The 15,894-nt window shown below is 39.0% G+C and overlaps 1 protein-coding gene across 1 annotated transcript in view; it reads right to left on the reverse strand.

Moving 5' to 3' along the window:
• LOC124802320 (cullin-4A) overlaps positions 1 to 15,894 on the reverse strand; it is a 108,137-nt gene that overhangs the window by 57,776 nt on the left and 34,467 nt on the right. The window contains exons 4-7 of the mRNA XM_047263142.1: positions 9,574 to 9,762; positions 9,256 to 9,402; positions 8,926 to 9,112; positions 932 to 1,124 (exon numbers count right to left, since the gene is read on the reverse strand). Coding sequence (XP_047119098.1) covers positions 932 to 1,124; positions 8,926 to 9,112; positions 9,256 to 9,402; positions 9,574 to 9,762 — 716 coding nt within the window. The remainder of the gene's footprint in view (positions 1 to 931; positions 1,125 to 8,925; positions 9,113 to 9,255; positions 9,403 to 9,573; positions 9,763 to 15,894) is intronic.

Raw genomic sequence — 15,894 nt, forward strand, 5'->3', positions numbered from 1 at the left:
TTGTGCGGGCCCGAGGTTGTTTCGGTTTGTTGTTACACGATGTTCTGCCTTCATTAAACTGTCGCACCCACGAATGCACTTTCGACACATCCATAACTCCATCATCACATGTCTCCTTCAACTGCCGATGAATTTCGATTGGTTTCACACCACGCAAATTCAGAAAACGAATGATTGCACGCTGTTCAAGTAAGGTAAACGTCGCCATTTTAAGTATTTAAAACAGTTCTCATTCTCGCCGCTGGCAGTAAAATTCCATCTGCCGTACGGCGCTGCCGTCTCTGGGACGTTTTGACAATGAACGCAGCCTCATTTTAAAACAATGCGCATGTTTCTATCTCTTTCCAGTCTGGAGAAAAAAAATCTGAGGCCTTAGAACTTGAATGCACCTCGTATACCCTATGTTCCTGTAACCCTCCTGGCCTCAACTTTTATTAGTCATTGTCTTCACCCATCTAGCCCATTCACAGTTCTCATTCCAGCACTACATAGCCCTTTGTTCCACTAACACATCCAGTCTTTTAACTTCTTTCCTTTTCCGCTAACCCCCCCTCCCTGCAACCTGATGTGTTTTGTTTCAATATCTCCTTCCGTGCATAACATAGACATGACTCCCAATCCTAGCACATCTTGACCTACACCATGTATCCCAATCCTAGCACTTACTGATGAACACCATGTTTCAACGCAATAAGTTCACAACAGTGTCCTGACAGCTGAATGACCTGTTCTGAAAATTATTGCTGGACAATTAAGTTTGCTTGGAGAAGCAGAGCAATTGATCAAAAATAACAATAAATACTAAGAAATTATAACTATTAACAGATTGCTACAACTAGCTGATCACAAAAAAAGAAGCTTCCTCATGGACTGTTTATCAATACATGAATAATTGACAGACAAACCATTAAGTAATTCATGATGTAAATACCTATAAGTTCTGCAGGTTTATTTGCTCGTTGATTAATGAAGTGTTCAAATGCTTCCTTAAGACTGTTGGCAAACTTTTCATTTTTCTGGAAGCAATAATTCACAATGTTGTCCATTTTATCCTTAAAATCGAGTAGTTCTTGCACCATTGTTTTGTCCTTCTCTGGATCAATGACAATTGTTCTTCCCTTTTTCTGCAACAAAATTTTCACATTTAATCCAAAAAATTATCAAACACACATGTTGAAAGTATGAGTAACAAAAAATAAAGATTCCGTGCTGAGGACAAGCAACAAATGTCATGACAAATTCAATAGCTACACTTGGAAATGAAAATCATTTTTGAGCTTACAGTGAAAGCATGGGGAGGTGATTAACATTAGGGTAGGCCATCAAGAAGTATTGGACCACAAAGCCCTCTTCTCTTTCTCCACTGCTGATAATGCGTCTCTCTTGATCCACTGCTGGCTTTCCAGTATTATCTACACCATCTCTTCCAGTCTTTTACTTTTTTTAAAGAGATATTTATAAACATTAGCAAAGGCTACTCATTCTCAAACTATTTCATCTATATAATACATATTGTTTAATTTACAAGACCAGTGGGTTTATTTATTCACTTTACCTTATTTGAGAAGTTGGTGTACAATACTGGGAAGTCCTAATAGAAGGAATTTAAATAATGGAAGGCGGAAAGGTTATTACACTCTGTATAACTGTGCTGAGCGGTTGACAGGCATAAAAACAAAACTGGTATGGTCACTATGCTTTCAATGTCTTTGCATTGTCCCAATGCTGCTCTCCAATTCTAAACATATCTGTGAAGTATCTAAAAAGCCCTCTGCAACTGGTAATGCACTCACACAAGAACCGAGCGAGGTAGTGCAGTGATTAGCACACTGGTCTCGCATTCGGGAGGACGACGGTTCAATCCTGTCTCCGGCCATCCTGATTTAGGTTTTCCGTGATTTCCCTAAATCGTTTCAGGCAAATGCCGGGATGGTTCCTTTGAAAGGGCACGGCCGATTTCCTTCCCCATCCTTCCCTAACCCCGAGCTTGCGCTCCATCTCTAATGACCTCGTTGTTGACGGGACGTTAAAAAACACTAACCTAAGCTAACTCACAGAAGGCCATCTGTGTTCTTCCACATTTAACTTCAATCATAATAGAAGAAAAGAGAAAGAGAGAGAGAGAGAGAGAGAGAGAGAGAGAGAGAGAGAGAGAGAGAGAGAGAGAGAGCTTTCTTCACCACATTTCACTATGCTTATAACCTCACATGATTCTGATTATATTTGCTATCATTACGGAAATCACTTTTCCATCCTGGATTTACCACTGAGACATCAACATGAATATTAGGACACAATGAAGAAAGTAGGAAATTGTGCATGCAATTGAGTGGTCACCAAAAAATCTTGAAAAATATTATGTAAACATGGCATCAGACTTCAAGAAAAATGTAATAATTCAAATTCCACAAAAGGCAGGTGCTGAACAATGTGAATATTGGTAAACTGTCAGTTTAGAATGTGAGGATTGCAAAATACTGATATTAATTGTTTACAGAAGAATGGAAAACTGCTAGAAACCAACCTCAGAGAAGATCAGTTTGGGTTTGAGAGAAATGTAGGAACATTCAAGGCAATACTGACCCATTGACTTGTCTTAGAACATACGTTAAAGAAAGTCTAATCTACACCCATAGGCTTTGTAGATTTAGAGAAAACTTCTGACAATGCTGACCACAATACACTCAGATTCTGAAGGGATCATGGAAAGGATGCTTTGGTTGAGAAGAGAGTAAGATAGTGACATATCCCTTGTGTTATTCAGTCTGTACATCAAGCAATAAAGGAAATCAATCAGAAATTTAAAAAGCAAATTTGAGTTTAGGCATATCCTGTGAGGTTTGCCAATGCTATTGCAATTCTGTCAGAGACAGCAAAGGACTTGGAAGATCGGTTGAATGCAAAGATAGCAAAAAAAGAGTGATTGTCAGATGAACATCAACAAAAGCAAAACAAAGGTATTGGAATGTATTCTAATAAAATGAGGCCACGATGAGAGAATTAAGATCCACAAATGACACTAAAAGTAGACAATGAGTTTTGCTGTTTGGGCAGCAAAATAACTAATGACAGCAAAAGTAGAGAGGCTGGCAACGGGAAGAATTGTGTTTCTGAAAAAGATGAATTTGATAATATCTAAAAGAAATTTAACTGCAAGGAAGTCTTTTCCTGAAGACATTTGTCTCACGTATAGTCTTGTTTGGAAGTGAAATGTGGACAATAAGCAGTTCAAGAGAATAAAAGCTTTTAAAATGTGGTGGCAGATAAGAATGCTTAAGGTTAGGTACGTAGATCAATAAAAGAGGAGGAGGTGGTACTGAATTAAACTGGGGGGGGGGGGGGGGGGGGGGAGGATTATTGCACAACTTGTCCAAAAGAAATGAATGTAGGTTGCTGTAGTTATTTACAGATGAAGAGTCTTGCACAGGATAAACCTGTGTGCTGAGCTGATCAAACCAGTCTTCACCACCAAAAACGTTGCATTTTGGAAAACCTTTCAATAGTTCAACATTTAGCTAATTAAACGATTCTAAAAGAAAATCAAGAGTTAAAATCAACTTTTGGCTCTGAAACACATCAGGTTTTCTTTGTACACTCCTTCCTATAAGTTCCTTTTTTCTTTCTTGTGTATGTATTGGGTGGGTGGGGGAGGGGGGGGGGAGGAAGGGGGGGGGGGGGCACGAGGGGTGTGTTTCGATTCACAGATTAACAGAAGCTTTTAAGCACAAGGAGCTGGTGGAAAAATGCTCTTTATTTTGTGGAATGAACAATATGATGCGAATTTACCCAATCCTGCTCCTGCATTCAACAGTGTATTGAGACAAAAAATTTATTTATTTTAATGGCCACCATGATACAAGAATACATTGAAAGGACAAAAATGTGGTAACATAGGACGGATTAACCAAATTAAAAGCATGTTAACAGCTGAAACTAAGTGGGAAGCTAATTTCAGTGAGATGTTTATATTTCAGTGTCTCGTAAATTTGTCAGTAATCATCACCTGTAATTTGTTACACAGCAAGACCACAGCCCGATGTCACTTGAACAAAAAATTGAGACGAATTGTAAATAAAACCACAAAAGAAAAAATGCATTAATTCCTAGCAAACTGTAGCTGCCAGATGAGATGGTTCCTTGTTCACCAACATGTAAGAATTTTGAATTGTCAAAAAATCCTTACCCTATCTCAGAAAACTTAACATTAACAGAGGCTTTTCAAAAACCTTTATTTACTGGTACAATCACAAGATAGGTCAGAGAATTAGCTACTTTTAGCCAACTTTGGTCATATTCATATCCATAAAACAAAATAAAATAAGAGTGTTGCTCTATTTTCCGAAATCAATAAAAAAAGACACACCATGAAGGAATTATCTGAATAGGATGGAAATCTGTAGATGTGATGTACATATGTAGACAAGCAAACGATTACAATTTCAGAAAAAATTGACGCTTTATTCAAGAGAAAGAGCTTCACAAACTGAGCAAGTCAATAATGTGTTGGTGTCCCCCTCTTGCCCTTATGCAAGCAATTATTGGGCTTGGCATTGATTGATAGAGTTGTTGGATGTTCTCCTGGGGCACATCTTGTAAAATTCTATCCAACTGGCACATCAGATCATCAGAATCCTGAAATGGATGGGGGTCTTGCTCATAATGCTCCCAATGTTCTCAACTGGGGAGAGGCCCAGCAACCTAACCTGACTGTGTATGGACAGGCATTATCTTGCTGAAGTGTAAGCGTAGGATGGCTTGCCATGACGGGACTTACTGCTGTGCCATAAGGGTGCTGCAGATGACAACCAAAAGGGTCCTGCTATGAAAATAAGTGGCATCCCAGACCATCCCTCTAGCTGGCGAGCCGTATGGCAGGCGACAAGTCAGGTTGGTATCCCACCACTATCTGTGCACCTCCAGACACATCTTTGCAAGTCATCGGGGCTTAATTCAAAGCTGGACTCATCAACTGAAGTCAATTCTACTCCAGTCAATGAGATTGCAGGCTGAAGATGTGCAGACAGCAGTGGGATACCAACCTGACTGTCACTCGCAATACGGCCCGACAACCACAAGTGATGGTTGGAATGCCATTTCATTCAATAGCAGGACCCATTGGTTGTCATCCCTACCTTAGTCAGCAATGTCATCAAATTTCTCCCCAACTGGGAACATTTGGAACATTATGAACAAGGCCCTCCTACCAGCTCGGGATTTTGACAACCTTAACGCACCAACTGAACAGAATGTGACATGGTATCCCTCATGAAACATGCAAAAACTGTTAGTCATTACCAAGCCTAATAAATGCTTGTGTAAAGGCCAGAAGTGGACCAACATGTTACTGGCAGGCTCAATTTGTGAAGCTCTTTCCCTTGAACAAATTATCGAATTTTTCTGCAACTGTAATCATTTGTTTGTCTGTACACGTACATCACATCTACTGATTTTCATCCCATTCCAATGATTCCTTTGTGGTGTGTCTTAGAGGGTACATAAATGTGGAATATTATTTACACTTAACGTGCAGCTGAAGTAATGTTATAGTGACTGTGGGAAACGAGGATGTGCAGTAGACGTACTATGTCATGCTGTTTACAATGTTTTTTTTCTTTTTTTTTTATCGAATATATATATATTTACGATTCATACAAAGATGTATAAAGTCAGCAGACTTTGTAGTTTCTACTATGACCACTAGGTGGCAGTAGCAGAAACACAGCAAAAATTGTTTTATGAAACCTTCGTTACTGTCGCTTGCTTCATAGGCGTTAACTGATGTCTGATTTTTCTCCTTTTCATGTGTTTTGTGTGCTTTTGTGTTGATTTCATGTTCAAAATGTGCAATGAATGGGAGAAATGTTTGGAGCAAATGATTTACAAAGTCCTTGGTGAGTCTACAGATGGTGAAAGCGTAGTATTTGATGACAATTCAGATTACACATAATCTGAAAGTAGTACTAATTATAGATGTTTGCATGCGTGATTTTGAGTTTATACGTACATTCAGAAAAACTTAATCTTCACACTATCGGTAGTAGTGAAGCAGTTGTGCACAGATTCCAAATACGTAGATTTTTATTGAACGACTGAAGTGACACTGATTTATCCAAGATAATGGTGGTTTAACTTCATGACTATAGATTAAATTACTTGAAGAAATAAAGCAACTAGCCACTTTTTATTTAGCTTAATTTATGCCAAGACATTCCAGACTTTTACTTACCTTCATCTGGCTTAATACAAATATCTTTATCAAGACAACATTTTTGTTGACTGCATTTTGAATGCTGCAGCTGCCCCACAAAAATTAAAATTCGTTTACCCACTATGTTTCTCTGGTTGTACACTTATGTTTAGTTAATAGTTAGGTGCACATAACTTTTATTCTGTCACTTTTAACTCCTTTTTCCCACTTTTATATGCATAATGCGCTTACTTTTAGCTCCACTGATGCCGTGCACCATTCCCCATGCAGTTGATATATGCATTTGTTTACATCAGAAATTATACCTAAAACCAAGTTACAACCTTCTCATACACTGTGAAACTACATTTGAATTCAATTGTATTTACATACTTAACACTGCTAACCTTAATACGTGATACATGTCCCTGTATGGCCAAAAAGTGAATGGACTCAAACCTTGCTCACTAAACATACTGGAAGGAGTCTTGTAAGGTTATTTTACACACAGTGTTTTTCCTCCTCAGTTAATGTTATAGAAGAAAATATATTAGCATTTAACATGAATGGTTGTCTACTGAGCAGTGTAGTGACTTTGTAGTATTAACAAAATAGAAGTCATATAGCATGCTGCAATTCTGATGAATTAATTACTTTCAGTTCTCATGAATTAATTACTGTTATCAAGATTGGTCATGCTGGGAAGAATAGTGGGAGGAATATTTCACACATCAGCAAACACTACATAGGACGCACAGGTTTTGATATTTCATACCCACTGAGATTAATTTATAAATGGTGGAATGATATACCTCTCCCCTATTATTTTGTAGTGAATGAAACATTTTGTTTCTGTAACCATTCTCAAAAAAATCTGGGCAAAGTGAAAAGAATTTTTTATATGGCAGTTCAAGCAGAAAGAAGGGGAAAAAAATACTGAATACGTGTTTAGGAACTTTTCCAAGCTCACCAAAAATTTTTTGATTTAAAAAACCTATTCATTCACCATCACGAAGATCCACATGCTCTCTCAAACATTGCACATCCTCTCTCAAACCTGAGGAATTATAGTCTCAGAACTGAGGAACTACAGTTAGCAGTGACCAATACAGTGGGTCACCTGCAACTGCTTACTTATTAGTTTTTAATTTCATTCCACTGAACTTTGCAGGAAGAGACAACAATGCCTATTGGCAATTCACATCAAACTTGTTCACTGCGAGCAGATTTGTATGCACTTAATCTGAAATCAGTACCGCTATGTTCTAAAAAGCTGCATGTGACTTCACACAGTCATATCTCGGGTTCTATCGATCACAGAGATATGGGGTCAAGTGTTTTGGATACCCCTTGGTCTAGAGACTGTTTGAATATCTATCAGAAGAATGGGCATACTGTCGCTGTACTGCAGTACAGGGTCAAAATTAAAACTTAGGTACCTTATAAAAGCACCATTTTGTCATGAGTAGTTCCTGAGAAAATCCTGAAAAATCAAGATTTTTAGGCACAAAAAGTACAAATTGTGGGAATGGCCACTTCTATAATGTCTATTCATGACAGATTGTCGAAATTTTTACCATGTGTTCAAACGATGATGATCTCAGATAACCTTGTACATTTTTTGAGCTCAGTATCCATGACAGAGATCCATATGTTCAAAGTTACCATACTCATGGAAATAAATCATGCACCATACTCATGGAAATAAACCATGCACGTAATATCTGGCTTGAGGCATAAGTGTAGTTTTAACTGATATAATTAATACATGACAAGGGTTCTACTGTCAGTGCTATGGTTCTGAGATCACCAAGCTAAACAAAACACAGGTATACGAGAAGGCGCATTTTGGAGCAAAATTTTAAACGTTGTTATAGGAGAAACATAAGTTAGACCCCAGAATTTTTAAGCTACTGAGGCATAGTGGAGACAGTGACAGTGGGAACGGAAAAAAAAGAAGGGTGACAGTGGCAGTGGGATGTATTGTAAATCTAAAGCGGGCATGGGAGAGGATGGGGGAGGGGGGACAAGACAGTGTGGTAGACAATATACACAGACAGTAGCAGTGAGAAGCAGACACTGAGTATGAGGGCTGGACTACAAATACAGACTGGGGGGATTTAGAATTTTCTGCATTAAAAGAGCGTAGATATGTTCGCATAACAAAATTTTTGGTGAGGAAGGTGGAGTGAGGATTGGGTAGCTCGTCCCCCACTTTCCTGTCAGAATCATTTAAAGAGGAACATGTTCACCTTTTCTGTGCTCCGACCAGAGTATTTTTCCACTGGTTTTAAACAGGATAATGATGCATTCCAGTGGCGAAAACCTGAACCCCTTGGAGGAATAGAAAGTTCAGAATACTGATATCACAAGATTACAACATGGAATGATACACAATTTAAAAAGAATGAGCACGATCCTTAGAACAACTTTGTGCTATAACTGAGAGAATTTAGCTCTACATATTACATCAAACCTCAAGAGCAAACAATAAAAAAATGTTTTATCTCTCAATATGTTAAAAAATATGTATATCTCTCTTGTCTTTACATGGCATTGCCATTGTAACTGAACCAGCTGATTTAGATTGTGCAATGCAAATATGTCTGTACAAAGACAAGTTTATACTTTCTTTTAGTTTCATTAAATGATACATTAAAATATTACTTAACAACATGCGAAGCACACATGAAAGAGAGTGACAATATCTAGCAACTAAAATAAATATTAATACTAACCTTGATATATGTATTGAAATTCAGACATAGTTCCACTAAACCATTTTTCACTCTTGTAAACAAACTGTACAGCAATGTCAAATCAGAAACTCTGTTTTCTTCTAACAAGTTATCCAGTCCTTTGTGTAAAATACTGCTTAAGTGCTCCGATAATAACTGCTTTTCTACTGTATGTATAAGCTGCCACCTAAGGATTTGATAAATAAATTAAAAATGCTATTTCAAACACTTCTTATCTTCCTTATTAAATCATTAATGTATTCAAACAAACAACATGTGCAAGAAAAAACACACCAATTGAAGTACCACCCTGATATTTAATAAACTTACTTTGTTGATGGGTCCAGGTAGTGTATAAGTCTTTCCATCTCCTCCTTGAGTCTCTGATCAACATGAGCTAAGTATTCAGGAACATCATGCTCTTGCATTAATCTCTGCCCTTCAGCAGCATACAATCTGTCTGTCGCAGCTAGGAACCTATGAGTGTTTTATAAATTATTTCCTAATCCAGCAATCACTTTGGTACTTTCTTACTAATTCCACTGAACTTGCAACTTTTTTTTCCTTTTCTAAATACAACCCACATCAAGTAAAGAGTATTCTAGTAGGTACAAGAGATGCAAATGTTTTAGTAATTCAGAAACTTACTTGCTCTCAAAAGCATCTTGATATATCTGGAGATCTGATAGCATTCTTAGCAATGATTTTAATAGTGTTCTATCAACAGTATCTCCTTGCCTCTCCTTCTCAATTAACATAAGAAGGCCCTCCACAGTTCTTGTTTGCACAAGAGTGTTTAAGACTATGTGCTGACGGAACAAGTCTAGGCCCATATCCCTAGTAAAGAAACAAAAGGAGAATGTTATCAGTATTACGTACAGCAGCCATAGAAAGAATGTCAAACCATATGAAAACTGCTGGTAACTTGATGACAAGCACTGTAAATGATCAGCCAATCTGTTAGTATCTGAAACCACATGCAATTTTTACATACACAATTAGTTCAAAGTTTTCCCATCACACGTTATTTTTTATTAAACTGAGGACAGAAATAGAAGATAATTATTACAGACTATTAAAATAGGTCAGATCAGATACTCTTTTTGTGGATCCATAAGAAGTAGACTTTCAAAAATGAGGAACACGTCAGATAAAATTAAAATACATAATACATATTTACGAAAGAATTGATATGCTGATGTAAACTAGGCATATTGCCTTAGAGCTTCAGATGAAAAAAATACAATAAAACAATTTTACTGACCAAGTGGCCACAGGACAACACACACATCAAGGCATACAGATTATTTTCGAAAATAAAATAATTCTGATATGCAAATGGTATTCACACAGCTCCTAAGTCAGGAATTACACAGAAATTAAAAAAAATCTTCCCACAAACATTTAAATGTATTCACTCTAAGATACATAATAAGCATACCAGATAAACAATTCTCTCACAGAAGAAATCACGCTAACACCGTGTAACACTGCCTTTAGCCTTGGCACTTGTCTCAATTCAGCAAGAAAGAGTGCCTTCTAGTTTCTTCAGGTGTCCAGACTCACAAGGTCCACCCTCACAACTTTACTTCTGCCAGTACCTCTTCTCCTACCTTCCCAACTTTACAGGTGTTCTACTGCATACCTTGCAGGACTAGCACACTTGGAAAAAACAATCCTCTACGCTACAGTCAAGCCATTTCTCCAGAATCCTGTGAAGTTTGGAAGGTAGAAGAAGAGCCACTGGCAGACATTAAGCCGTGAGAGAAGATCACAAGTTGTGCTTGGACAGCTCAGTCAATACAAGCCTTCCCCAAGGAAGGCAAAGGTACCAGGTTCAAGCACCAACCCTGCAAACATTTTTTAACAGCCAGGAAGTTTCTTTTGGTATCCTGTATCCATCTGAAGTCACTCATTAATGGTTAGATTCTCTAAAGTTATTAAACCGTGGTGATGTTTATTTCTATGTTTCATCCGCTGCTTCAAATAGTCCCAGACATTCTATGTGGGATTAAGATCAAGCTGCTCGATATGCAATAGGGTGCCTAAGTATCTGTCAAACCAGGAACGTACAGTTGCAGCCCCATAAACAAGTCAGTTGTCATTTTGGAAAATGGGACAGTCCACAACAGACACATAATGAAGATGGAGAAGAAAGAAACATCCTGGTTTGTCTCGACGCTAACCTCAATGAGTGACACCAAGCCACAGTATGAAAAATATCCTCTAAATATCATGGACCTTGAATTAACAATATAATCTACATAATGCAAGTCAAAGATCTCATTTGGCTATACCTTTTATCATTTCAAAAGAGGCAAAAACAACTTAGTGGACCAAACTACATGCCTCAAGTCCACTATTGTCTAGTTTCTGTGCTGTTTGGCCTACTGAAGTGTTTGGCCTACTGAAGTGTTTGGCCTACTGAAGTGTTTGGCCTACTGAAGTGTTTGGCCTACTGAAGTGTTTGGCCTACTGAAGACTTGCAGCTTTATATGCCGCCGTGAGCAATGATATTTTGCGAGGTGCCCAACTCCAAATGTCCACTGCATGTGCTTAGCTTTGCAATGTTCACTGGGAAACAAGTTGTGATGGACCCACATGAACAGAAATTCCAGTGGGCCTGAAATCGCTTGTCACTGACAAGGCGTGATACTCTTTCTCCCACCCCAGCAAGGGGTGCACCATTTCTCGTGGATACGTTGCACAGTCTATTGATGCACCAACAAGTGGGGTAATTTCATTAACAGTGTAGCTACCAACATGTCTGAACACAGTACCTCTTTTCTGTCATTCTATCAAGGCTCCATGTCCACCCATCTTATGTGCCTATTGCGTACAACTTACTGGCACATACACACCACCTCACTGTCACAAATCACATTCATGGGGTAGGGTCACGTGACAGTCTGATATCTGTTATGCACCATCTGCACCATTCCAAAGCAACCAGTGTGCTCTTCTAAGAGGGTATCTAATATTTTGTATGGCGAGCTTTTAATTCCTAAGCTACAGTAACCAATTATCTTTAAAATGAAAACGGTTAACAAGGATTGGTAAAACAGATTGCTTTACTACATTAGGTATTATGTAGGACTCATTTTAAATTCGGCAATGGAGTAGATGTTGGTCACCATTTAATCCTTAACATCCTCTTAAGCTGGACATTATTACTAACAAAACTTTTTAAAGTTGCTGGTAAACTACTGAAAAACGTTTGTTCCTGAATGAGTGACTAAGTTTTTATGACGATTGTACTTATTCCTGGTTTTATTCTGTGAATTGAGCTACTAGTCTGAAAGAGAGCTATATCACTTATGGCTAATTTTATCAATTAACAAATATACTGAGAAGCAGCAGTGCATAACCTGTTCTTAAAGAGACTTCTACTATTAATTCTTGAATTTACACCAAAAATACTTTGTGTTACATTGTTTCAAGAACTGCAAAACTTCAGCTTCGTTTGATGATTGGCTTAAGATAGAGGTCTGCAAATGATTACGGCATTATAAAATACCACTAAGAGCTCTGTCATTCAATTACAATAAGACATATTATATCAAATTCTTGAAGTCATCTAGATTAGAACTGAGCTATCATTTGCATACAATGAACGAGATGTATTTCAAATACAGAACGGAGGAGAAAAGGAATATTAGATGACCCCAGCAGCAGCTGCTACCTTAAAATGAAGAGCATGTGTACAATCAACTCTGTAGAATGTTATGTATTTTATGACTGCTCTATTATGAGATATCTTACTTCAATCCCCAAGGATTTTTTTAGACATAACTACTTGCGTCATATGATTTCTTAAAAAAAAAAACCATGCATAGCGGTTCTGAGTTAAAACCTGCAGTATGCATAGGTTTCTTAGAAAGTGCATTAGAAATCTGCAGTATGCAAAGGTTTTCTTAGAAAGTGCATTCAATGTTTTAAGATCTTGTCAAAAGTGACAAAAGAGATTATTAAGTCTCTTCTTTTTTGTACATTTTAATGTCTACAAGTAATCCAGATTTATGTAGTTTACTTCTTTGCGTTTTTCATCAGTAAAACAATCAAGATAGGAGGAAAACACTGGAATTAGGGTCCAGCAGACCATTATACATTCCTTGATGTGACAACCATACTTGACTTTCTGTGATTTTTTTATGTTGTTCTGCTGAATTAGAATTGTTAAGAAATCTGTCATGTGCTTTGGAATGGTGTGGCCCAGATCACCAACAGAACGCCCTGTATTAACGATTCTTTAGTCCCCCAACATCACCTTGGACAAATGCTGAGACTGCAATTTCAACAGATCATGGTTGATTCCTGCCCTCACAACTGAGATAGCATTCTGTCTCAAATAGATTTGATGTGAATAAGAGGTCAAGCACTCAATTTTCTTTGTTTCTTATCAACTGCAACAGCCACCTATTTCTCCAGATGTCTACACAGCAATCTGTTATTTTCTTATTTCATTCTTTTTCCGTGTACCTGTATCATCCTCATTACAGTGCTGAACACAGAATATTAGTAAATTGTCATAAATACAAACTAAAATATTTTACTTACAGTCAGGATGTAGTTATAAGATTAGCTTATTGATACTTGCTAACTAATCATGTGCAAAACGTTTACAGACTGAAGCTAATAGTAAGTATGCAGACCACGTAATGAATATGAATGGTTAATATTATTTTATATAGCACCATGAGGTGAAAGCCACTGCATCACAGTGAATAGAAAACCATTACCACGGCTAGCCAAATTTAAGTACTTCGCCTGTCTTGAAATTTGAATGGAAAGATGGAAGAATAATCTTGGAAAGCCTCATCAGAATGTATAGAATCTGTTTAATGGAATTAGACAGAACACTTCCTTAACAGAAGAGAGTTGCTGAAGAAGAAAAAAAGCTCAATGTTGCTCCAAATGTAACAATGGAAAGTCCAACCTCCTACCTTCTACATGTTTCCTTAAGCTCACAAACCCAACTGCCCATGATGCCCCATTGTGGTGGTTACCCTGCTGCCAAAGAGAGAATCTATGCCCTTGTGGACCAACATCTTCAACCTGTAATCTGTAACCTATTATCCAATACAAAAGACGTCAATCGCTTCCTCCACCGACACTCTGCACTTCCTGTTTCTTCAATACCTGGTGCCCTGCTCATCACTTTCAATGCCACCTTCCTCTACGCTGACATCCTCAATGTCCAAGGTCTTGCTGCTATTGAACACTATCTTTCCCAATGTCCGCCTGACTCCAAACCTACAATCTCCTCCCTGGTCACCATGACTACCTACAGCCTCACCCACAATTACTTCTCCTTTGAAGGCATCACCAACAAACAAATCAGTGGTTGCAATGGGCACCGGCATGGCAACTCAAATGCTAAACCCCTTACATGGTTTACGAGGGCAGTTCAATAAGTAATGCAACACATTTTTTTTTTTTTTTTTTTTTGAAACAGGGGTTGTTTTATTCAGCATTGAAATACACCAGGTTATTCCCCAATCCTTTAGCTGAAATGGAAATGAAGTCCCATGCTTCTTTACAGAGCGTAGGGGAACGATGCGGGAGACCCGCACCGCCTTACTAGGCAAGGTCCTAATGGAGGTGGTTTGCCGTTGCCTTCCTCCGACCGTAATGGGGATGAATGATGATGATGAAGACGACACAACAACACCCAGTCATGTCGAGGCAGGAAAAATCCCTGACCCCGCCGGGAATCGAACCCGGGACCCCGTGCTCGGGAAGCGAGAACGCTACCGCGAGACCACGAGTGGCGGACCAATCCTTTAGCTACACAACACTATTTTTCAACGTAATCTCCATTCAATGCCTCGGCCTTACGCCACCTTGAAATGAGGGCCTGTATGCCTGCACGGTACCATTCCACTGGTCGATGTCGGAGCTAACGTCGTACTGCATCAATAACTTCTTCATCATCCGCGTAGTGCCTCCCACGGATTGCGTCCTTCATTGGGCCAAACATATGGAAATCCGACGGTGCGAGATCGGGGCTGTAGGGTGCATGAGGAAGAACAGTCCACTGAAGTTTTGTGAGCTCCTCTCGGGTGCGAAGACTTGTGTGAGGTCTTGGGTTGTCATGAAGAAGGAGAAGTTTGTTCAGATTTTTGTGCCTACGAACACGCTGAAGTCGTTTCTTCAATTTCTGAAGAGTAGCACAATACACTTCAGAGTTGATCGTTTGATCATGGGGAAGGACATCGAACAGAATAACCCCTTCAGCGTCCCAGAAGACTGTAACCATGACTTTACCGGCTGAGGGTATGGCTTTAAACTTTTTCTTGGTAGGGGAGTGGGTGTGGCGCCACTCCATTGATTGCCGTTTTGTTTCAGGTTCGAAGTGATGAACCCATGTTTCATCGCCTGTAACAATCTTTGACAAGAAATTGTCACCCTCAGCCACATGACGAGCAAGCAATTCCGCACAGATGGTTCTCCTTTGCTCTTTATGGTGTTCGGTTAGACAACGAGGGACCCAGCGGGAACAAACCTTTGAATATCCCAACTGGTGAACAATTGTGACAGCACTACCAACAGAGATGTCAAGTTGAGCACTGAGTTGTTTGATGGTGATCCGTCGATCATCTCGAACGAGTGTGTTCGCACGCTCCGCCATTGCAGGAGTCACAGCTGTGCACGGCCGGCCCGCACGCGGGAGATCAGACAGTCTTGCTTGACCTTGCGGCGATGATGACACACGCTTTGCCCAACGACTCACCGTGCTTTTGTCCACTGCCAGATCACCGTAGACATTCTGCAAGCGCCTATGAATATCTGAGATGCCCTGGTTTTCCGCCAAAAGGAACTCGATCACTGCCCGTTGTTTGCAACGCACATCCGTTACAGACGCCATTTTAACAGCTCCGTACAGCGCTGCTACCTGCCGGAAGTCAATGAAACTATACGAGACGAAGCGGGAATGTTTGAAAATATTCTACAAGAAAATTCCGGTTT

Source organism: Schistocerca piceifrons, chromosome 1 (assembly GCF_021461385.2).
Source record: "Schistocerca piceifrons isolate TAMUIC-IGC-003096 chromosome 1, iqSchPice1.1, whole genome shotgun sequence".
In the NCBI taxonomy this organism is placed as follows: Eukaryota; Metazoa; Arthropoda; class Insecta; order Orthoptera; family Acrididae; genus Schistocerca; species Schistocerca piceifrons.